This window comes from Saimiri boliviensis, chromosome 16 (genome assembly GCF_048565385.1).
Source record: "Saimiri boliviensis isolate mSaiBol1 chromosome 16, mSaiBol1.pri, whole genome shotgun sequence".
Taxonomy (NCBI): Eukaryota; Metazoa; Chordata; class Mammalia; order Primates; family Cebidae; genus Saimiri; species Saimiri boliviensis.
In genome coordinates, this window is record NC_133464.1 from 80,622,373 (window position 1) to 80,647,908 (window position 25,536).

The 25,536-nt window shown below is 37.1% G+C and overlaps 1 protein-coding gene across 3 annotated transcripts in view; it reads right to left on the reverse strand.

Annotated features, from left to right (window-relative positions):
• PAN3 (poly(A) specific ribonuclease subunit PAN3) overlaps window positions 1-25,536 on the reverse strand; it is a 172,034-nt gene that overhangs the window by 123,295 nt on the left and 23,203 nt on the right. For all 3 annotated transcript variants that reach the window (XM_039473125.2, XM_039473124.2, XM_039473123.2), the window contains exons 2-4: window positions 13,397-13,518; window positions 11,182-11,248; window positions 9,799-9,869 (exon numbers count right to left, since the gene is read on the reverse strand). In XM_039473125.2, coding sequence (XP_039329059.1) covers window positions 9,799-9,869; window positions 11,182-11,248; window positions 13,397-13,518 — 260 coding nt within the window. The remainder of the gene's footprint in view (window positions 1-9,798; window positions 9,870-11,181; window positions 11,249-13,396; window positions 13,519-25,536) is intronic.

Below are 25,536 nucleotides of genomic sequence, written 5' to 3' on the forward strand. Positions count from 1 at the left end.
TCAATTGTAATGAACATTAAAGTTTTCTATCAATTTCAGTCCCTTACCAAATGTATTCATTATATTCACAGTCTTGTTTTGTCACCCAGGCTACAACACAGCGGCCCAATCATAGCTCATGGCAGCTTGAATCCCCTGAACTCAAACCTCTAACCTCAGTCTCCTACATAGTTGTCACTATGTAGCTGCCAGAATGTCTACTGGTTTGTTAACAAAAGGTTTCCATTTTATTTAACTTGTATGTGTACACTTTTTCAGAAATGGGTTTTACTATAATTTAAACAAAGATGGTAGATAATGAAAAGTGGTTTTGTGCATACTTTGATACAGATAAACAAATTTTTGGTTTTTTTGAGACAAAGTCTCACTGTGTCGCCAGGCACCAGGCTGGAGTGCAGTGGCGCAATCTCAGCTCACCACAACCTCCGCCTCCCAAGTTCAAGCAATTCTCCTGCCTCAGCCTCCCGAGTAGCTGGGACTACAGATGTGCGCCACCAGGCCCAGCCAATTTTTGTATTTTTAAAGTAGAGACGGGTTTTCACCATGTTGGCCAGGATGGTCTCGATCTCTTGACCCTGTGATCTGCCCACCTCAGCCTCCCAATGTGCTGGGATTACAGGTATGAGCCACTGCACCCGGCCTCAGATAAACAAATTTTTAAATTGCAGATCCTAATAGAAAACTACAATAATAACTACCATTTGACAAGCACAAGACACTATACACACTTTATATCCATTAATGTATTTAATTCACATAATTCTGTGACATTGGGCCTATTTTATACCAACTTTACAGATGATAAAAATAAGTCTGAGAGGAAGCCTATTATCTCAAAATTAATATAAGGTCGGGTTCTAACACTTGTACTCTTAACTATAACATCTTGTCTCCAACTCAAAGAAATTGATTCCACACTCTATAATACTTCTTAACACGTTACAATTTTAATATCATTCTAGCTAAGCCTAAGATAACCAAATACAAATACCCAAATGAATAAATCTTTTTTTTTTTTTTTTTTTTTTTTTGAGATGGAGTCTCCCTTTGTCTCCTAGGCTGGAGTGCAGTGGCAAGATCTGGCTCACTGCAACCTCCGCCTCCTGGATTCATGCGATTCTCCTTCCTCAGTCTCCCGAGTAGCTGGGACTACAGGGCGCCCACCACCATACCTGGCTAATTTTTTGTATTTTTAGTAGAGATGGTGTTTCACCATGTTAGCCAGGATGGTCTCGATCTCCTGACCTCCTGATCTGCCCGCCCTGGCCTCCCAAAGTGCTGGGATCACATGTGTGAGTCACTAAACCGAACTGAATAAATCTTTTTATATTTAATTAGCATGGATGCAATCAATGAGAACAGCTAAAGACTTCATTCAAATAACTAAAATTAAAAAGTTCTCCTTCCCCATTTCCAAAATACAAGCAAAACAAATCTTGAGAATAAAATGCAGTTGGGGAAAACCACATGGTTTTGGTTGTGTTTAACTTGGAGCTTAGACTAGCATGCTTGTGGATGAGAATTATAAGTTCACCTTTACAAATTCATTCCCCACACCTATCTACTTGGAAAACAGGGATGAGCTACCAATAATGCTAGGCACCTAAATACCAGTTATTACACTTTGCAAAGAGAATGACCAGATTGTAAAGAAGTCAACCAGCTAACCTCAGAATGATCTACTAGTTTGTACGTCCAAGTGGTAAATGCACCATCATTTTACTAAACCACTATTACTGTGTAAGAACTCAAAATCTTCAAAGCTATAAAAACTAGATGAGTATAGCCAACAGTATCACAAATTGTATATAAAAGTCATATAAAAATTTCAGTTCACACGTTTAAATATGATAAAGCATCAAACACCATATCACCACCACACTCACCTTTAAAAAAGGGGCTTCCAAAACAAACTCATGAGAGCTCTTGTTTAAAAAAAAAAAAAAAAAAAAAAAAAAAAAAATCAATCAATAGAACAAAATTCTCCTACAATCATGAATTTGGAGGAAGCTTTCTTGATTCAACAAAAACAAATGGTCACTGTACACAAAGTGCCAATTAAAACAAAGTACAGGAAGTACACGGTTGAACCTCAAAAAAATTTAATCTGTTCTTTCCAAAGTATATCTTTATGTCAACCCAATCTAAGAAACTCAACCACAAATACTCTTTACTTAGCAGGAAAAGAAAGTCAACTCTCAGTCTTTCTCTGTAAGAACTATCGTATTTTTAGCAAGTTTCAATCTAGTGTTACCTGTATATTTTAAGAAAAGAATAGACTGAGACTGGAGATAACCAACAAAAGAACATTCAAGCCTACCAGTTAAAAAAGAAGAGAGAGAACACACAGCCATTTACTAAGGGAAACTGATTAACAGAGATCATTCACAATAAAAATCAGTGTATTCAAATTAATTATATACAAACAACAATAGCCCTTTATATTCAAATTACTAACTCATTAATCAGAGAGTTCCATGTTATTCTAACAAAAAAGGGCTTAATATTTTGCTATTTTAAACATAGTATGAGAGAAACAGAGTAAGCATGACATTTCAAAACTGACAGCATAAATTACTTGTGAAACTCAAGACCAAAAACAATATGGAGGAAAAGACTGTAATATCTGACAGAAGAGATTTACATCTCTAATGTACAAAGAGCTCTTACAATGAATTTTTAAAATAGCCCAATAAGAAATGAGCAAAGGACAAGAAAGAACACCAACGACCAATAAACACAGAAGTCTACAGCACGATCAAATATAAATGAGGATTTTGGCCTATAAAATTACAAAATATTAAAGATTTGTATATAGCCCAGTGTTTCCAAGACTATAGAAAAACCGGCCCCTATTAGTTGGAACATAAATTTGTGCTGCGTTTCTGAAAAGTTTTCTGTCAATTATCAAAATTTCGATTGTATACACTTGCCCCAGAAATCATTTTGACAGAAATTTACACTGAAAAAAATTACTTAAGTGGAAAAAGCAGGCATAAAGTTAAACAATCTTTTATCTCCTCCTCTCCATATTACCAGTGGCCTATTTTTCACCCTATAGTAAACTCAGTCAATTTACCCTTCTCATATTGCCCTATGTAATTTGTATTAGTCTATGGAAATTACTTTATCTCTCAAACTGCCATTTCCCAAAACAGAAAAAATAGTGTCTCCCAGATAATTGTTCAGGGAGCTAAATAATATGTTAAATATAAAATAATTATTTAATTTTACTATATTATCTGGAACAAATACATAAAATTATCATCCATATAAATAAAATCAAGGTTCTATCTGTCTGCAATTACATTGCAAGAAACCCCCAGTGGATTTTCACATAATCTGGAGAATATATTTGAGAAGCTAACAGGAAGAAGTTTCTGTGAGGACAAAGGCAAAAAATTAATACTGGAGAAGAAGAGGCCTGAATATCTCAAAGAAAAGGTAGACATCCTCAGAGCAGCTAGAGAACCACGTTTCCAGAGAACAGTTTCAATATAGCCTGATCCAGAGTGAGTAGCCAGGGATACTTATTTAACAACAGTTAACAATTTCCAAGCAAAGTTCAAAATTTGACCAACACCATGTATTACCTACTACCAATAACAGTCAGAACTTCTGTGCCAGGCAACACATCCCATTTACTATCAAAACAACCTTACATAGGAGGTTCCACATTATCATTTTGCAAATGAAGAAACAAAAAGGTTTACTAAGTTAAAGATACAAAAATAATCAGTGAATCAATACAAATTCAATCCTGTCTTGTATCTAACTCTAAACCCTGAAGCCTTAACCACTATTCAATACTGCCATGTTATTATCATTCCTACTGTTTGCTCTCTGAGAAATTAAAATTCACCAAGAGACTCTGAGTAAGCTATAAACAGGAACCACACATGGGTGCCTCCCCGACCCCCCAAACTTGGACTCCCAACAACTGTGTCAGTTTCCACAGGAAAACATATCTAACTCTAAGCCTAAAAGCTCACCTGAACATGGCTTAGGCCGAGATGGCACACATTCCCTCCTCCATCCTTTTTTTTTTTTTTGAGACAGTTTCACTCTGTCACGAGGCTGGAGTGCAGTGGCACAATCTCGGCTCACTGCAACCTCTGCTTCCCAAGTTCAAGCGATTCTCCTGCCTCAGCCTCCTGAGTAGCTGGGACTACAAGCACATGCCACCACGTCTACCTAATTTTGTGTATTTTTAGTAGAGACAGGGTTTCACCATGTTGGCCAGGATGGTCTCCATCTTTTGACCTCGTGATCTGCCAGCTTCAGCCTCCCAAAGTGCTGGGGTTATAGGCATGAGCCACCTCACCCGGCCCTCACTCCTCCATCTTGACAAGCAGAGGTGAACGGATGTTTAGTGATTACAGAGCATAATAGCTCTGAGGGCATTAAATTTGGAATTCTAGCCACAATTTCCCCAGAAACATTACTGAATAATACTTAGTGGGTAAAATATGCTGATGTGGCTTACTGGAAATCTAAACACCAAGTAAAACATTATTTCTTTGAGAACATGCAAAAAGAACCTAAAAACAATTGTTTTACAGATTAAATTTAGATTGTAATCTCCTTTAAAATTTTAGTTGTTTTTCAATGTCTTCTCCATTTTCTCCTTATTTTCCCTGACATCAATACTTGATTCAGTATGCCAAAAGGGCCTAGCCTAACCTCAGCAGGATTAAGACAAGATTTATATTCCAAACTGTCTACGCTATAATCCTATTATTAATATCTCCAAATATACTTTATCTTTTCTCTATAAAGGAACTCTACCATAAATACGCTCTAGTCTTTTTTATTCCATATTTTCTTCCCTAGAGTAGAAATAATGTAAAAGTCATCTTTCAAAGAAAGACTTTAGAATAGAAATGCTGTAAGAAAACTTTTAAATGTCAAGTTAATCAGGAAACATAAAATATTTACCATCAGTTAGTTTTGTAACAGAAGAGGGATGGATACTCTTAAGATAAAGAACAGTGCAAAAGGGAGACCCAAGCTAGGTTCAAACAAAGAAGAAAGCAGAGAAAAATACTGCTAGTGAATTTTTCTCTCAAGTGGAATAATCCAGGACTATATCTCTAGCATCCACATCTCCTCACAAATAAGCTATCAGCAGATGAACCAGCCAGCTCCCTTTGGTCTCCACTCCCCTAGTCCTAACCAAAAGCTTTAAAAGTAAGAACGGAAGAAATAAACATGATAATTCTGAAGTCTCTGCCTCCTAACCCCAAATAATTTAACTTGTTATTAAAACTTAAAAAAAAATTTATAGAAGTGAAAAATCTATTATCTCACTATTAGAAATATAATGCAAATATCCAGGTAAAACTGCATATTGACTGAAATAGCATACTAAAGTAAACCAAAGAAATATAAATGATGGGTATCAGACCCTTTTTGCTTTAATAAATGGAAGTGGTAGGGGGAAGCTGAATAAGCATGTGACTAGGTAAACAAAAAAAGAAGGTGAAGAAGGGCAATAGCCCAGAAAAATATAAAGGGGGAAGCCAGGCATGCTAGAACAAATTTGAAATATTTCTCATTTTGCCTAGGACTTGCCTCAATCATAGGTGGTTGCCCTACATAAAAACTTCTATCCTGGCAAGAAGTATTAGCAAGATATCATAGCACTAAACCACTTCATTTATGAATATCTATATTCCAACATCTAATTCTGTTGTAAAGATACTTTGTTCCCAAATAATTTCCCACAGGAAATTTTAATGCTTGTCTAGATCACATTTGTGATCTAGACAAGTCACTGTGATTCACGGTGATTCTCAAAACTACTTCTTTTCATCACAGTGCTCAAATTTAAGGTTGTCTATCTTGCTATTAAGGTTTATTCATGTAATAATCTCTTGTATATTAACTCTTACTTTTAACAAAACTCAAATAATGGTTACTTTTTTGATCTATAAAATTAGGCATTCCTAATGCGGCAAATAAAAGAAAATCAGTGCTTCTCAAACATCAAAGATAACTTACTAAAAAAAATCTTCTATACATCATGGTCCTACAATTATATAAAATGAAAATGAATTACTAGAAAAATGATTCCATTATTTGAATGTCACAGTATTATCAAATTGTTATAGAAGTCCCTAGACATTTGTTTTCAGTGTTTATCTCCTAACAGACAATTCAAGGACTAACACTGGTCCCGTGACACATATGAGTAGTATTGCCCTAAGACATATATTCTCAACACACAACTCTTCAAGAAGTTTCTCACGTAGTTAACAACAATTATACAGCCCAGATATATGTCTGTGACTCTTCTGGTTTTTTTGTTTTGACACAGGGTTTTGAAACACTGGCTGGAGTGCACTGAAATGATCACAGCTCACTGCAGCCTCCTGGCCTCAAGTCATCCTCCCACCTCTCAGCCTCCCAAGTAGCTGGGACTACAGGTGCTCACCACGACACCCGGCTAATATTTTTAGCTTTTAGTAGAGACCAGGTCTCACTACATTGTCCAGGCTAGTCTCCAACTTCTGACCTCAAGTGATCCTTGAGCCTCAGCCTCCCAAAGTACTGGGATTATAGGCATGAGCCACTGTAACAGACTCTGTACTATTTTTCACACCCCACATTTTCCTTTAAGTTCCTAAAGATACTAAGGTCCTCAGCCATGTTTTTTAGTTTATCTATAATTCTCAGAATGAAGAAGAAAAGAATGAGTTTACCAAAGCTCCTACCTCTATCATTTGTAAGCAAGCATACCTTCTGCCTAGGTATCTTTGCCTCTGTACATTCCTCATCCTCAAAAAACCCAATTTGAAACATCTTTTCTCCACAAATTCTACAGGATCTAGAGAATTCTCTGCTACCATCAAATATTTAAATTGCCACTAATTAATATATTGCTGAGTAAAATGTTCTATCTTAGGTTCATGTATTGCCATCTCCAATTAGACTTAAGGGAAGAAAAAAAACTGAGTCCTTTCTTTTCAATTTGTCCACACAGCATATAGTAAAAATGACTATTATACAAATACCTGACTAATCTGACCCCAGTAAATCACATAACCCCAAAGGCAAAAGTTAGCATATCTGGCTCAGAGACTGGCCCAACTGAGATTTTCAGAAAATAATTTATCTCACTAGCTATGAAATAGCGGTAAGTATAGCCTACCTGTTCTCCTGTATCATTATAAAACAAAATGTCACTATGTAATCATGCTAACCTGCTGAGATAAATTTGGAATTATAATATTGATAATTTTGAGTTACTTCCAGTAAAATTACTTTCTTAAAACAGATAATTTATTCATATGCCTTTAGTTCACAATATGTAATATGAGATACTTCTATGCCAAGCGTATTTCTAATGTGAAGAGATTTTGAGATTTGAAACCTCTTCAATTCGACCATTAACAATGTAAAAATATATGCAACCTGTACCCAGATTTCTACGTATGTTGCTCACTACTGGAAAAACTGTATCTCTAGATTACACACCATTTTAAACGTACATGGCAAGAAAATATGATCCTTCAAGCTATATGAATATAAGAACCACAAATTTCTAAGTAGAAACTGACGTGTGGATACTTTCAATTTAGACAGACATTAAGTTTTAAAGATGAATTACATCACAGCAACTATGGTAATGATGAGGTCATGCTCATCATTTCACAGATGGGACAATTACAGCCTAGAAAGTTGGTGAAAGGTCAAAAAATGGGTGATTGAGGACCTCAAATATCACGGTACTCATGTTTCTATATTAGTCTGCTTCCATTCGATATATTCTAATTTCTCTCCAAATATTTAGGTCACATTCTAGTAACATTTTATTATTTTTAAGTAAATTATAAAAAGATTAGGTATTGTATCTTCCCTTTCTCAATTTCTAATAATTTTTATTATTTTCTCAAAAGTAAATGTCAGGAACTCTAAATCATGTATTTCCACTTTAAGACCTATCTCACCAACCTCTTATATTAGAAATACTTTTAAATATTAATTTGTTATTCTAGATTTACTTTCTACTCATACATCAGCAATGCTAGTTGTTAACTGATTTTTTTTCTTTTTGGGTCTCACTCTGTCATCCAGTCTGGAGTTCAGTGGCATGATCTTGGCTCACTGTAGCCTCAACTGCCCAGGCTCAAGCAACTCTCCCACCTCAGACAATCAAGTAGTTGGGACTACAGATGTGTACCACCACACCCAACTAGTTTTTTTATTTTTAGTAGAGATAGGGTCTTGGTATGTTATACATGCTGGTCTCAAACTCCTGGGCTCAAGCAATTCTCCTGCTTTGGCCTACCAAAGTGCTGGAATTATAGGCCTGAGCCAACTTCCCTAGCCAAGTTAACTGATTATTATTTTTAAAATGAGAAAAAGTCATTAGGGAAGTGCCTAAGACAATTTAAAGACTATGTTTTCCTGTAAAGAGCTCCAGATAACTTGTCCAGCTTGTATTTGCTTTTCAGCATTTTACTGCTTGCTTCCACATTGTTAGACTTTGCCTACTGTCTTGGGCCTGTTTCTATCCAACTCTATTACACTTCCAACATATGGATTTAGAAACAAAGTATTCCAGTTTATATGAAAAGTATGTCAACCAAGAGTGAATTTATCCATAATAAGAGCCTGTAAGAAAATCCATTAAATTAAACCCACAGATTTTAGTCTATCAGTTCTAGTTGCTAAAAAGCATTTTGTAATTACCTTCCTGTTCTCATCCATGTCTCAAAATGGAAATAACATTAGATACTTAAGGTTTTAATATAACTTACATCTGTCCTCATAACTTTCTTTTTGTCTTAAGAAAATACAATCTTTCTGAATTTTTTAAACTACTTTATTGAGGTCTAATTGACATGTAAAATGCTATACATATTTAGGGCATTCAACTCAATGAGTTTGGAGATAACTATACACTGTGAAGTCATCACCACCACAGTCTTCCTGAATTTCATTTTATACTATCTGCTGATCAGATCCTGCTTAAAAGTATCTTAAGTTCGTAAGTTATTCTAAAATTAATATTCATGATCTATTGAAATATTTTATCTTCATTTCTGAGCTTTAATTTTATATTTATTAATCTCATTAAATTTGGGGTCTTGCTTCCATTACTTAGGAAACAATGTTATAACTTTATAGAAACTCTGAACATCTTTAGCTGTTACTGATCCTAATCAAAAAAGACTATCTTCTCTAGATGATCATTACTATTAACAAGATTCTCATTAAGACTCAAAGGTATCAAATTATTCAATCTGTCACAACATCAGTCCTTATAAAATACTTCAAAAACCTATCCTTGGCCTATCAATCTCAATTCCAAATAAAATTAAATTTCTAATGTGAAGTGATTTTCAACTTTTTAAATTGCTGGGCCAATTATGAAAAGTTGAAAATTTTAAGTTTGCTTTGTGAAGAGGAGTAAATTAGGCAAGAATCTTTGAAATTTAGATAAAGCCATCAAAAATAAAGTTAAAACATAATGAATATGCTTACAATGGGTCACATTAACAGCAACTATAACATTAGATGTTCTTAAAAACAAAATATATTGAGATAAATAAAATGAACAAAAATAAGCAGTAGGATTTCATCCCTTCACACAAAATCTCTATTCCATGTATACAGATCAAAGAAATTTCCACATATAAAAAGATAAAGGATAAACAAAAGGCAAGAAAAACACTAAAGCCCATAAAAAGCTCTCCCTCAACTTACAAAAACATTGACACTACATAGGTAACAATGTCAACATCACTTCTAAATTCCATTTAGTTTCATTCAAATTTCAATTTCACCTACCTTTCGTCTCTGAGAGATGTTGAGGGCACCAAAGTCATTAAACAAGGATGAAGCAGGTGAAGTTAGAGGATCTGAAAGGTAAGTTACATAAGTTTCTACACATAAAACTCAGGTAACCCAGAAATCTAATAAATGTTTAACTTGACAATGCCTATACAGTAAAAAAATCAAATGCCACAATAATTATATTTAATACCTAACACACAGATATGTTCAAATATTTTCTGAGCAAATAAAACACAAACTGGAGAACCAATTTGCTTTCAAATATTCAAAAGCTATATGGATTAGATCTATTTGACTAGACCAAAAAAAAAAAAAATCAGAGAAAAAAAACCTCTTAACCATACTATTGTATGTTTATGAAGGAAGTAAGTCGACCTAAAGTAAATAAAGGTTTGTAATCTTGAGACCAAATCTTGAGAAGGATAAAAAGGAGAGTGGAGGGTGTGGGCAGTGTCAACCATACTCATACTCTTGAGAGATCCAGTCTTGGATTTCAACACATCAGCAAGGCTTTAAAACCATCTACTTTACAAACTATTCCACATTTTAAAGTATATCACCAGTTATTTGATATTATTACTAAAAAGATAAGTTGTTAAAGATGGAAATATTACATTTTTCAAAACACGAACATGAAACCCAAAGATTTCATAGGTTCAAAATTCCACTACTCTGTACAAAGAAGTTACAAATGAAACTGTATCTTAATTACTTCTCACTTTACAAATAAGAAGAGTCTCTGAAAAGGCATGCATGAGATATACTGAAATATTTATCTTTATTTCTGAGCTTTAATTTTTTATTTATTAATCTCATTAAATGTTCTGCTAAATCCTAAAAAGTATATAAATGCCTTTATGTAAAGGAACCTTAAATCTCTTCACAATGTAGTACATATAGACCGCTGCTTCATTTCTCTGCCTTCTTCTTCCTAGATTTTCAGTCTCACCTTCATTAAAATTAACATTAATTTAATATTAAATAACAGTGCAAAGAGCAAGATGTTAACAGCACGTTATATAACTTAAAAACTTAAAAAGAAAAGAATTTTTTTTTTAAGAATAGAGACATGGTCTTGTTATATTGCCCAGGTTGGGTTTTTTGTTGTTGTTTTTTTTTCCAGGTTGGTTTTAAACTCCTGGGTCATTCAATCCTCCCACCTGAGCCTCCCAAAGTGCTGGGATTACAGGCGTGAGCAACCATGCCTGGCCTGGAATCTGAATCTCAATAGTTGGATTTTAGTGGGAAGATAATAATTTTTAATTTCTTTTTTATACTTGTTTACAATTTTCAAAATATCTACAATGGTTGCATTATTGCTTTTAAAGTAAGAAATACATACATAGACGCACACAAACAAAATGGACCAGGTCTTACCATGGCCTGCATATGGCTTGGCACTGTCATTTAGAAGGCTTGGGGAGCTGCTACTATTAGTCATTCTCTGAAAAACAAAAAATGTATACATAACATCATTGAGGAATACAGAAATAAAAGTATCCAACCAAGTAAGACTGACCCTCTTTGCTTCTTTCCTTCCAATCTGCTGTTTACATTACTGACAATCTATTTCCCATACATATTACTGCTTGGATTACAAAAACCACCACATGAAATGCAACACATGAAATGAAAATTTTACTCACTAGCCAGGTATTTAAAGTCAAAGCTACAGACCTATTTTGAATTGTGTTTGCGTAACTTACTAGCGTGGGCAAAACACCTAAGTTTCCTTGTCTGTAAAACATAAATTCCAATATCCACCCAAGAGGGTATACGGCGACTATGAATAAAACCAATAAATGCTCTAATATCCTTTCTCAATTTGTACTATCATTCATATACCTTATAAAGCTTATGAAATTAGGATATTTTCTGTTTTCTAAACATGTTCCATGCTTTATTGACTCACTCCATTGCCTCTATGGTCTCTCCATCCTGTAAGGCCCTTCATCCCATGCCTACAAATCCTTGTCTCATATATAACATCTAACTCAATGGCTTAAAAAGTGTAAGTTAGGAATTTCTAGCTCTGGCTTTAATTCTAGAATCCTGAATCTGTACACTCAACTTCTTATTTAATGTCAACATAATTTTAAAAGAGAATAAAAAGGCTAAGTTACAAAGGTAATTTTAATACAAAAATATATATTAAGAAGTACCTGAAACTGTAGCTCACAGGCAGTCAAAAGAAGTTATAACTATACATTAAACTAGTTAAATTATTCATAAAGCATAACCATTTCTGCATATGGCTATGATTGTTAATAAACAACTCTTAGCATGCATATCTACATGAAACCTCAGCTTTTACATAAATAAAAGTTATAATAATTCAAAAAAGCATTGGTTTCATACAGACCTTAAAATCAGTCCAACTAGAAATATAAACACTAGGCCAGGAGTGGTAGCTCATGCCTGTAATCCCAGCCTGTAATACGTCTTTTGGGAGGCCATGGCGGGAGGATCATTTGAGACGAGGAGTTCAAGACTGGCCTGGGCAGAGACCTTATCTCTGCTAAAATTATTTTTATTAGTCAGGCTTAGTGGCACACACCTGCAGTCCTAGCTACTCAGGAGGCTGAGGCAAGAGGAGGATCGCTTATGCCTAAAAGGCTGAAGCTGCAGTGGGCCATGATCGCACCACTGCACTCCAGCCTGAGTGACACAGCAAGACCCTGTCTCCAGAGACAGAAAGAGACAGAGAGAGAGAGAGAAAGAGACAGAGACAAAGCAAGAGAGAGAGAGAGAGAAATGTAAAGACGAATTTGTCTTGTTTAGTTTAAATATCTTATTGTAATAACGGAAAAAAACATCCAGTAGTACATCACAGAAACTAGAAAGGACAATACATTGCCTTTATTATTATGGCAGTTTTCCAATTAAGAACACTAGAATGCCTTACAACTTTATTCCAGTTCTACAAAATTGTTCAATACTCATCAACAAAAACTAATCTATACACAAATGTCCTGAGTATTACATGCAGTCATATGATAAACAAAGGGGGGAAAAGGAGCCAAAAAGAACCAAGTGGGGTTAAAAAAAAATACAAAGACATTTTTAATGTAAAATGCTCCAAGTACTATGATTTTAAATTTAACATTTTAAGCATTAAACAAAATAAAGCTAGCAATATGCTTCTATATGCAAAGAATATTCCTGAGAGGATACATAGGAAATGTGTAACCATTAATGGTAGCTATCTCTAGGAAGATTAACTGGAAAGGTGGTGAGTAGTAACAGGAGGGAGATCCTTTTTTAACTTAAATTTTATAATACATGTATAAACTGCTCAAAACGTAAGTTTAACTAACATACATACAAAAGGTACAAGTGAAATTAGTCTCTATCTACCCTCTACATACTCCCATCACTCTTGCCCCTAACCCTACCAAAACCCCACTTACAAAGCTCTCATTAACTCCAGCCCTATGGGAGATGGTTTACCTATATCTTACCCATCTCACTGCCTCCTAAAATCTCACCTCCCACCCAACAAATGTAGGACTAAATGAAGACTCTATATGTCCCCTGGTGCTAGAATAAACTTCATAGTTTAGTGCAATATATGAATTTAAACTAAGGATACCTGCATCAGGGGATATTTTGTTTCTACAGGGCTTCCAAATCCATTGACTCCAATAAAGCTTGTGCTAAAATAGGAATCTGTGAGACTCGTATCAGTTAAAGCACCTCCATCCATTCCTGGAACTGAAAAAGAAGGAAAATTCAAGTATTTAAAATTATTTCAGAGGATGAAACATTGATTTCACTTCTGTGTTCCTAAATAAGTTGTCAAATCTCTGTGACACTTATTTTTATTTACCAGTTCATAACAGGCAGGATCAAATAAAATTGGCTTGAATCTAGAAATCTGTTAATAGTGCTCAGGCTGACTAAATATTTCCCACCTAAGTAATTTATTTCATATGAATCACCAAATAGCCCCCAAGCACAATATGATTAAGTTTCTAACACTTGCATTTCCAGTTTCCTAATCAAGTTTTCTTTCTTCAACTTATTAAAAGGACAACAATTTCTCCTGTGAATCATCAGATGGTAAACAGAAACAATTTTCTCAAGACTGTTTCTCACAACACATCTTTTGAAACAAACCAGCAGACAGATGCACACAAAATTCAGGGGGAAGAAATTCTGCAAAAGTAGCTAGTGGATGGAATTCAGGAATACTAACAGTTGAGCTTAAGGTAGGATGATATTGAAGGATTGTAGAACTATTAGAGCAATCAACACAACACTGTGTCTTAGTTACTTCCTGAGAAGTACTTTGCACGCAGCTATTTTCTAATCTGATAGTTTAATGGTAAGCTGGGCTGCAAGTGGGCTTGCTCTTCTCCAAGCAGAGTAGAGTTATCAAGAAACCCCCTTCAGCCCCAGTAAGAAGCAACCTACAAAAATGTGGGTCTCTTTGGAAAATAATCTGAGGTAATTTTCATTTTCTTTGTTGTCTTTTAAATTTACTTCCCAAAACATCCATAATGAAAATATACTGCTTTCATAATTACAAAGTTTATTTTAATGGTTCATATCTTTTAGTGATTACAACTTCAGGATATGGCTGAAGAATATCAAGAGAAACACCTAAATATTTATATAGAAAAGGTTCATCAAGTTGATTTATATACAAATATTAAAGGTATTATTTTAACAAAAAATTAGAAATAATGTGAAATGTCTGGGGAAAAAAAAAGAGCTTTTTATTATTTGAGGAATGCAAATCCTTTTAGTATCAGGCCCAGAGAGGAATTAAAATGAGACAGCAGTCATGGCCTACTCCCCACTTTGAGCTATGTACTCATCTCTTGAAAGTGCCTGCTACTGCCACAAGTAGCTATAAATTAACCTAACAATGCCACATTGGACACTGTAACCCACACCCTACATCTTAAGAAGGCACAGCCAAATTAATTAATTCTGTAAGCCAATGAGAATTCCTGACACACTTTCACTCCCTGTCCCCCTATTTTACCTTTAAAAATTCACTACTGCTAATCAGAGGATATGTTCAGGGCAACTTGAATCTATGCTCCTTGAGAGTTGCAATTCTCAAGTTTGGTCCAAATAAATTCTCTACTTTTCTTTTGTTTTGTAGAGACAAGATTTTGTTATGTTCCTCAGGCTGGTCTCTAACTCCTGTCCTCAAATGATCCTCTCATCTTGGCCTCTCAAAGTGTTGGGATTACAGGGCCACTGTGCCCAGCTGACTATTTATATTAATTTTACCTCAGTTTCTTCCTTGTAGGTCGACAATGTCTAACAGAATAATTAAGTAAATCCACTGAAAAACTACTATGAAATATTTCAAACTTATGGTAATTAATGCCCAGGATATATTTAATATAATTCAGCAAATAAAACGAAAATAGAAGGACAGACAAAATAAGACTGGGAAAATATCAATCACTGTTGACGCTTGGTGACAGGGATGACACTATCCTCTCTACTTTTATCAAAGTTTTTAATTTTCCATAATAAACTATTATAGAAAATGAAAATAAAGACTCAAGAATTTTATGTGTCTGTGATATTGTGAAATAAATATATACTTCCTTTGTGTTCATCTATAGTTCCTAGCACAGAGCTCCTAAAAAAACTTGTTACCTAAGCAATAGGTGCTAGGGGCATCTTTTGTTCAAATATTTGGTCTTTGATCTCAGTTCCTAACACAGACCTCCTAAATCCCTTGGAATTTCCAGGTTGATAGGAGCATCTTTTGTTCTAAAGAGGTGACTCTTTTGTTCTAATGAGGTACCTAGATGAGAGCTGTTAACCAGAAAGACCAAGGCCTGATTACAAGTTTGGAAGTTTCACCCCCTACCCACCCATCTTCCAGTGAGGGGAGAGGGGCTACAGACTGAGTTAATGATTTCCCTTGCCTGCGAAATGAAGTGTCTGTAAAAATCTCTGAACAGTGGGGTTCAAGGAGTTTATGGGTCAGTGAACACATTTATAAGCCAGGAGGGTGGCACACCCCAACTCCACAGAGAAAAAAAATCCTTGTTCTATCTACCTTTTCATCTGACTGTTCATCTGTATCCTTTGTAATAAACGAGTCAAGTAAGCAAGTGTTTCCTCCCTGAGATCTATGAGCCATTCTGGCAAATTATCAAACCTGAGGAAGGGTCATGGGAACTCCTAATTTGTAGTCAATTTGGATAGAAGTATGGATAACCTGGGGACCCATTAATTGTGACTGGTATCTGAAGTGGGGAGCATTCCTGTGTGACTAAGCCCTTAACCTCTGGAGCTTGTGCTAACTCCAGGTAGTGTCATAACTGAATTGCAGGACACCCAGGAGGTAACTAGATAATTGGAGAATTTGTCAGTGTGGGGAAAAAACTCCACACAAGATTGTCAACACATCTGGTTGTGTGAGAGTGTAATAGAGAGAAGGCCGGGCGGTGGCTCACGCCTGTAATCCCAGCACTTTGAGAGGCCAGGGCAGGCAGATCACGAGGTCAGGAGTTTGAGACCAGCCTGACCAACATGGAGAAACCCTGTCTCTACTAAAAATACAAAATTAGCTGGGCATGGTGGCGCACGCCTATAGTCCCAGCTACTCAGGAGGCTGACGCAGGAGAACTGCTTGAACCCGGGAGGTGGAGGTTGTGGTGAGCCAAGATCGCACCACTGCACTCCAGCCTGGGCAGCAAGAGTGAAACTCCATCTTTAAAAAAAAAAAAAAAAGGAAGAAAGATGTTCGTCATTTATCTTATAACTTTTTTTTTCTTTTTTTTTTTTAGGCGGAGTTTCGCTCGTTACCCAGGCTGGAGTGCAATGGCGCTATCTCGGTTCACCGCAACCTCCGCCTCCTGGGTTCAGGCAATTCTCCTGCCTCAGCCTCCTGAGTAGCTGGGATTACAGGCACACGCCACCATGCCCAGCTAATTTTTTGTATTTTTAGTAGAGACGGGGTTTCACCATGTTGACCAGGATGGTCTCGATCTCTTGACCTTGTGATCTGCCCGCCTCGGCCTCCCAAAGTGCTGGGATTACAGGCTTGAGCCACCGCGCCCGGCTCTTATAACTTTTTTAACAATGTAGTTATTTTCACAATGACGATGATGATGATGATGATGATGATGATGATAGAGAAATCCATAAGGGGAGAGGTTCCTCCATTCCACCAAAACTGTTAAGGCATCTACTCTTCACAATTTCCTAATAAAATAGAATGGTTACACCAAAACAGAGTATACAATACTAGAGTCAACCTGTTTTCTAATATAGCATTTTTATTTCAAATGCTTTTCACTTCAAAGGCGTTTATTTGTTTTTTATAAATTTCAAATCCAATTTTCTCTCTTTTCGCCTTTTATACAAGCCAACGGAACAATTATTGAACATGCCAAGAATTCAAGTATCTATGGTCAATGTCTTGTCTTGTCTTAACAGATTTTTATGTTCCTTGAAAGCAAGGTCCACTGCACATAAGCATAATGAAATACAGGTAAAAATTGATGAACATTAAACTGTTGTCAGAGGACAATAAAACCATCGTATCAATTTCCCACCTTTTAATAACACCTTATCATTAAGAAATATAATTTGTCCCCAAAAATAACCAAATTTCAGGTAGTGATTTTCACTGCATTAACACTGGTTTCAGATACACACACCTTTGATGGAGGAAGCCTTATGCTCCCTAACAGAGGACACCTGACTGGACTTAACCAAAACAGGAATAGGTGGCAACGGAGTGCTGATATGGCCAGAAATCAATGGTTTAAATTATTATTTTTTAAAGTAAACATCCTACACACACATATACGTACATTTGATTTTTCTTGTTTTAGAAGGCAGAAAATGTGAGAAATGAATTAAAGACTTTTCTTTTTTGAGGCAGGGTCTCACTCGTTCATGCAGGCTGGAGTGCAGTGGCACAATCTAGGCTTACTGCAACCTCCACCTCCTGGGTTCAAGGAATCCTCTTGCCTCAGGCCTCCAAATAGGCGAGACTACAGGCACAAGCCACCACACCTCCCTAATTTTTTTTGCTTGTATTTTTTTTGTAGAGACAGAGTTTCACCATGTTGCCCAGCCTCGTCTTGAATTCCCGAACCCGAGCGATCCACTCACCTCAGCCTCCCCAAGTGCTAGGATTACAGGCATGAGCCACCTCACCTGGCCTAAAGATGAAATTTACAATCAAAAGGGAAGCAGGACTTAAAAATTTGGAAAATTATCAGCCTGGCTAGGTTGTAAAGACTAAAAATGGGTATTGGGCCAGCCATGGTGGCTCACACCTATAATCCCAACACTCTGGGAGGCCAAGGTGGGCAGATAACCTGAGGTCAGGAGTTCAAGATCAGCCTGCCCAAAATGGCAAAACCCTGCCTTTACTAAAAATACAAAAATTAGCCAGGCATGGTGGCATGTGCCTGTATTCCCAGCTACTCTAAAGGCTGAGGCAGGAGAATCACTTGAACCCTTGAGGTGGAGGTGGTTGCAGTGGGCCAAGATGGCACCACTGTACTCCAGCCTGGCAAACAGAGCAAGACATTGTCTCAAAATAAAAAATCAGGGGGTGGGGAGGTGGTATTGGAAGGGAGTATCACAAGCATGGCCAAGCGACCTTTTGATAAGGTGATTAACCAGCCTGGGCAACACAGTGAGACCCCATCTCTAAAAAAAAAAATTAAAATCAAAAAAGTTAAATAAAATTTAAAAATACGGAGATTTGTATAGACACAAGGAAGCAGGTGATATTCATCAAGACAATGGAAGAATGAACCCAAACACATTTTAGATTGCTTCAAGGCCGCCACACCCCACCAAAGGCCCACAATGGCAGAGCCTTGCGTCCAGAACTATTTTCTAGGGAGAGGCCCAGCTGTCCAGGGTCATCTCACATCTCTGCTCCCCTTATTCCCAAATAAGGCTCCCTGATTGACCCACTGTGGCTCAAGTGAGGCCAGGTGCAGCTCAGGCCACCACTCTGGAGGGCAAAAGTGGGCCCAATTGGTAAACCTTGGCGATGCCCACATGGTGTTAACTCTTCAGGGGTGTAGTACACTCAGCGGCATGGCTATGCCCACCTAGATTTCAAAGGATTTCTCAGAAAGCCTCAGGGGCTAGATGGAGAAATGCCACAGGGGCAGGCTGCAGCAGAGAGCTCTTACCAGGGTAATGTCTGGTGAAGTTGTGAAGGCGAGGCTGCTCCAGAGACCCCAGAACTGTGCAGCCACCAACATGTAACAACAGCCTAGGATAGCCAGAGGCACCAGACTCCAACATGTGAGAGCTGCATTAGGGGTTGCCCCATATAAAGCCACAGGGGCAAGGTTCCCTAGAGCCTTCAGAACCCACCCTGAGTCCCAGTGTGTCCAGAAGGCAAGAAAAGAAGTTAAGATTATTTTCAGGCATCAGACTCAATGTTGTTTGCCTTGCTGGGTTTTGGGCTTTCTTGGGAACTGTTACCCCTTTCTTCTTTCCAATTTCTCCATTTCTGAATGCAAGTGTCTATCCTGTCTGTCCTACCACTGTATTTCCCAGAAACCATAACTTGTCTGATTTCACGGGCTCATAGCTGGAAAGCACTTTGCCTCAGGATGAATAATTTGAGTCTTACCCATACCTAATTTAGATGAGACTCTGGACTTTTGAATTGGTGCTAGAAGACTTTTGAGACAATTAAGATAGAATTAATGTTTTTTGCATGGGACAAAGACATGGATTTAAGGGGTCGGGGGTAGAATCCTATGGTCTGAATCTCCCTTCCACCCCCTGTAAAATTCATGTGTTGAAACTTGACAATGTGATAGTATTAAGAGTTAGGGCCTTTAGAAGGTGACTGAGTCATGAGGGTGGAGCACATCATGATGTTAATGGAATCAGTATCCTTATGAAACACAAGGAAACTGTTAGACCCTTCTACCATGTGAGCACCTGGCACCATCGTGAAGGATAGACAGCAGCCTTCATCAGACACCAAACCAACCCACACCTTGATCTTGGGACTTCCCAGCCTCGAGAACTCTGAGAAACAAATTTCTGTTCTATAAAAATTACCCAGTGTCCAATATTTTGCTATAGTTGCAGAAATAAACTGAGACACCATAGAATACTAACAAACTGAACAATCATTATTGTAGATATGAATCTCCACCTGAATAACAACTGTAGCAAAGTTGATATTCTGTTTATTTTATCAAGCAAACTGTGATTCAGAGATTAGACAGCTTGCCCAAAGCCACAATACTAGTAAAGGGTACAGCTGGGACATAAAATAATCCTGCAGGCTGGGCGTGGTGGCTCACGCCTGTAAGCCCAGCACTTTGGGAGGCTGAGGCAGGTGGATCATAAGGTCAGGAGTTCAAGACCAACCTGACCAAGATAGTGAAACCCCATCTCTACTAATACAAAAATTAGCTGGGCATGGTGGCAGACACCTGTAATCCCAGCTACGTGGGAGGCTGAGACAGAGAACTGTGTGTACCCGGGAGGCAGAGGTTACAGTCAGCTGAGATCTTACCACTGCACTCCAGCCTGAGCGACTGAGTGAGATTATGTCTCAAAAAGAAAAGAAAAAAAACACAAAAAAACAAAAACAAACCAACAAAAAATCTTGCTACTATACTAAACAGTCTTTCAATTTTTTAAAAGAAATGGGGCCAGGCATGGTGGCTCATGTCTAATCCCAGCACTCTGGGGAGGCTAAGGTGGGATTATCACTTGAACCCAAGAATTCAGGACCAACCTGGGCAACAGAGCAAGACCCCATCTCTACCAAAAAAAGGAAACACAAGTATAAATCAAGAGACAAAAAAAAATTTTTTTTTCTTTTCTGCTCGCAGGATGAACCAGGTAGAGAGACAAAATTTCAAACTTTGGACCAAAGGATCTTATACCTAAAGAATCAGAACTTCTGCATCTGTCAGCAGTTACCCCACAACTATTAACAGGTAAGTGTACATAATAATAACCTACTTTTTAAAAAATCCAATTTTGCAGCTTAATTTTCTTCTTCAGACTTCTCTCTTTTTAATGAATTGAGTCTAAATCTCCAAAAACATCCTACTAGAGCAGTGTTACTTGAAAGGTCTTCTATGGTCAAGAAACTTGGAAAACTCTGGGGGAATACGAGTTTTAAAAAAAAGTAAACCTATTTCTTTGCTGTACAGCTTCCCAAGGTATGTGTATACAATGTGAACTGTGATAATCCAAAAAGGCAGAGTACTTTACAACTTTACTTGATGAGGGAACCCTTCTTACATAGAGCATTTTCAGAGACTAGAGTTCCATCACAGAAGCCACTTTCCAAAAAGTACCCAGCTACAAGCACTGAGTAGGGTATTAGATGCTTGTGATGCTCACGCTAAAGGATGAAATCCAAACTTCTTAAGCTTACATTAGCATACCCTCAACAATTTGTTCTCAATTATCATGCTAATATTCCTAAAAGGTGCTGGGTTGGAGTCTCGGTTCTGCCATTTACTAGCCACAAAGTCTTGGACAAAATGCTTATAAAATGCAGGTTACCATCAATTATAAAATGAAAATCATATCATTTACCCATCAAACTTCAATTAAGAGTTATGAAAAACAATAAACATCTTAAAGTTCTTTTAAAAAACTGTACAACTCTATGCAGTTACTAAAAATAATTGAATGGTACCTATAATAGGTGAATTTAATAGCATGTAAATTATATTTCAATAAAGCTTTTCTTTCTTTTTTTTTTTTTTTTTTTTGAGACAGCTTTGTTGCCCAGACTGGAGTGCAGTGGCACAATCTCAGCTCACTGTAATCCCTGCCTTCGGGGCTGAAGCAATCCTCCCACCTCAGCCTCCTAAGTAGCTGGGACTTCAGGTGCACAACACTATGCCTGGCCAAGAAAGATTTTTTTTTTTTTAAATTAGTAAAGGAAAAAGGGATTCAATAAATGGACTTAAAGACAACTGAATATCCATCTAGGGAACAAACTGAATACATTACACCAATATTTCAGAAAGATTAAAAATCATGGCATAAAATAATAGAAGTATACATCTACTGTAAGATCTTTACAAGAATCATAACATGACTCAACTTTCTCCTCCAATCACAATGACATATTCACTATATGCTAAAATCTCCCACACTTTACCATCTGGAGTACAATCAATTTCTAATACACATACTTGGCTCCATGTTATTCAAGACTCAAGTATGATAAGAAAGAAAAAATACTTGGAGTTACACACTGAGTTTGAATCCTAGTTGTGCCATTTACTAATTATATGAGCATGAGCAAATAACTGTAAATTTCATTTCTTCATCTGAAAAAAAGTTTAAAAGCCATCTCTCTCACACGGTTGTGGTATGGAATCAAGTGAAATAATCTAAGGTAAAGTGGCTAGCATCTTTTCTCCTAGGTCATCATAAATGTTATTTTTTTTTAATTCCCCCTTCTTAGAAAGTATTCACCAATTATTCCAAGCTGTTAAAACCTTTACCTCTTAAGATACTATTGTATCATTCGACAAAAAAAAAAACTTTTTTATTGCTGTCTTCAACCACAGTATTTAAATTTTCACATATTTCTGTACTATCTACTAATCTAAATAATCTGAGCTGGCCGGGCGTGGTGGCTCAAGCCTGTAATCCCAGCACTTTGGGAGGCCGAGGCGGGTGGATCACGAGGTCAAGAGATCGAAACCATCCTGGTCTACATGGTGAAACCCCGTCTCTACTAAAAATACAAAAAAATTAGCTGGGCATGGTGGCGCGTGCCTGTAATCCCAACTACACAGGAGGCTGAGGCAGGAGAACTGCCTGAACCCAGGAGGTGGAGGTTGCGGTGAGCCGAGATCGCACCATTGCACTCCAGCCTGGGTAATAAAAGCGAAACTCCTCCTGCCTTGGCCTCTCACAGTGCTGGGATTACAGGTGTAAGTCACTGCACTAGGCCTTAAATTATCTGTAACTACATTGGATGTATCTGTAATTATACACACCTTTCACTTTTTGGTATTCCTTACTCTAATAGCACGTTTTTGTTAGTTTTTGTTTGTTTGTTTGTTTTTAAGCTTGGTGGCAAGAAGTTGTCGTTTTTTTAGACAAAGTCTCCCTCTGCCAACCAGGCTGGAGTGCAGTGGCATAATCAGCTCACTGCAGCCTCAAACTCCTGAACTCAAGCAATCCTCCTTCCTCAGCTCCCCCAAAGTCCTGGGACTACAGGCATGAGTCACCAAGCCCAGCCTAGCACATCTGTACAAACATTTATTTTCAATTAAATGTTTTTTGGTTTTTTTTTGAGATGGAGTCTCACTCTGTTGCCTGTGCTGGAGTGCAGTGGCACGATTGCAGCTCACTGCAACCTCCACCTCCCGGGTCCAAGCAGATTCTTGTGCCTCAGCCTCCCAAGTAGCTAGGACTACAGGCAGGTGCCACCACACCCAGCTCATTTTTTGTATTTTTAGTAGAGGTGGGGTTTTGCCGTGTTGGTCAGGCTGGTCTCAAACTTGTGAGCTCAAGTGATCCACCTGCCTCAGCCTCCCAAAGTGCTGGGATTACAGGCGTGAGCCACAGTACCCGAACAATTGCCTGCACTTTTCCATGAGGAAACTGAGACCTCAGAGATGCCAGATGACAGTACAGTGGGTGGAGACCCAAAAAACAGGGGATCCTCCACCCACTAAGCAGATACTCACACCATCCTTTTCTTTATTAGACTGTGGAATGAGCATAAGCTTTTAACAAATACTGACCAAAAGAAAAAAAGAAAAAAACAAATAAAATAAAATAAAAAAAACAATTAAAAAAAGAAAAGAGAAATAACAAATACTGACCATGAGGTCTGTTTCAGCCAGTTGCCAACTACTGACCTTCAACAGTAAATTTAATTTAAGTCTCAGTTTCTTCCTCTGTAACACTAAAAAGGTAGCAACTACTTTCCAAGTTTGCTGTAATAATAATTCAGTATACTGGCATGCCCAGTTGATATTAAGTGCCAAATCCACTTTTCAATTTATTTGCAAAAAGTAGCCTGCTTTTTCTGATGAAACACTAATATGCTCTTTGTAACAGAATGTGTTAGGGAAAACTTTCCATGTAGGTTTTTCTCTTTTTAAAATAAATGACAAAAAGGTAGGTTGGAATATTTACACATCTGTTTTAAAACCCACAGAAGCCGTCTGGAAGAAAAGACTGAAATCCAAAGCAGGTGGACAAGACATACTGTTTCAAAAGTTGGAATTCCCTCAAAAGTTCACAAACTAAGGAAAAAGTCAGAGAACTGTAATAAAACAACAATTAATGACTACGAACACTGTGCTTATGATAAAGCTTCTGTGGAGAGTCATAAGGAGATCAAGTTCAAATTCTCAATTCCGTACCTAACTCCAAAGCTCCATAAGGCATTTTAGGTTATTATCTCATTTGTTTAGCCACACAACTTTTAGAAGTTCAAGTGTTCCCCCTACCCCTACCACATTCCTATGTTGAAGTCCTAATGCCCTGTACCTTGCAATGTGACCTCATTTTAATATAGGGTCACTTCATATATAATTAATTAAGATGAGGCCATTAGGGTAGCCCTAATCCAATGACTGGTGACATTATAAAAAAAGGGAACTTTGGACACCGAGGCACACAAAGAGAAAACATCATGTAAAGATGAAACGAGTGATTGTTTCATGTTTTTACAGGGAAGATGTTTCTACAGGCCAAGAAATATCCAAGACTGTCAGCAAACCAAAAGCTAAGGGGAGAGACATGGAATAGATTATCCTCCACAGCCCTCAGAAGGCGGCAATCCAGCCAACACTTTGATCTTAGACTTTAAGCCTCCAATCCTGAGACAATAAATTTCTGTTGTGTAAGCACCTGAAGATACAATAGAGCCACATAATAAAAGATTAAATGGAGATTATTAAATCCAAAATACAGGTTAAGGAAAATATTTCAATCAAGCATTAAGCTCAGACATTTTGAAACGGCCAAGATAAAAAACAAAAAACAGAAGTTTAAAAATTGCTGGCTTAGTAAAATAATACCAATTTGCTTGAGCAAAAAAAAAAAACACATTTTTTTCTAGTACTAAACTCTTTGAAGAAATAATTACAAGGATTTTTCCACAGAAAACATTGAACACCATGACATCTTCAAGACAAGTGAAAGGAAGATTTCTTGCAACACTTTTTATATTCACTGTCAACAGAATTACAGAAAAGAATATTAAAGCACAACTCAAATGAGGTAATTCCACAAAGAGCTAATGATAGAGCTCACATACTTAACTTTCCAGAAATCTAACTAGACCAGTCTTTCCCTCTTAAACTCTTATCCTTTTGCTGTGAAACATTCATTCCTAGTTCTGATAAGACAGGCAGAATAATGCCAAGCATCACTTATTGATAGGTTTACATGCACAATCTCAACAGTTCTTTAAGATATATATGCTTATTTCCCATCTTAGTGACAGTGCCAGAGATTTGAAGCCCTGACAGTCTTAACAGTCATATTTCAAACATTTCAAAAATCACTAGACTACATTCATCTCACTCAATCCTCATCTTCCAACTCACATTTCCAACTGCCTATTACTAAAAGTCTCTAAGATGTGTGACAAGTACTTTAAAACTAAAAACTTAGTTATCCTTGCCTCCCTTCTCTCCCTTATGCATCCCAAATAGTAGCTGCTTCTCCAAATCTAAAATGTGCCCCCTCTATTTCATTTCCACTGCCTTAAACCAAGTCCTTGGCATTTCTCTCTTTAACTACCGT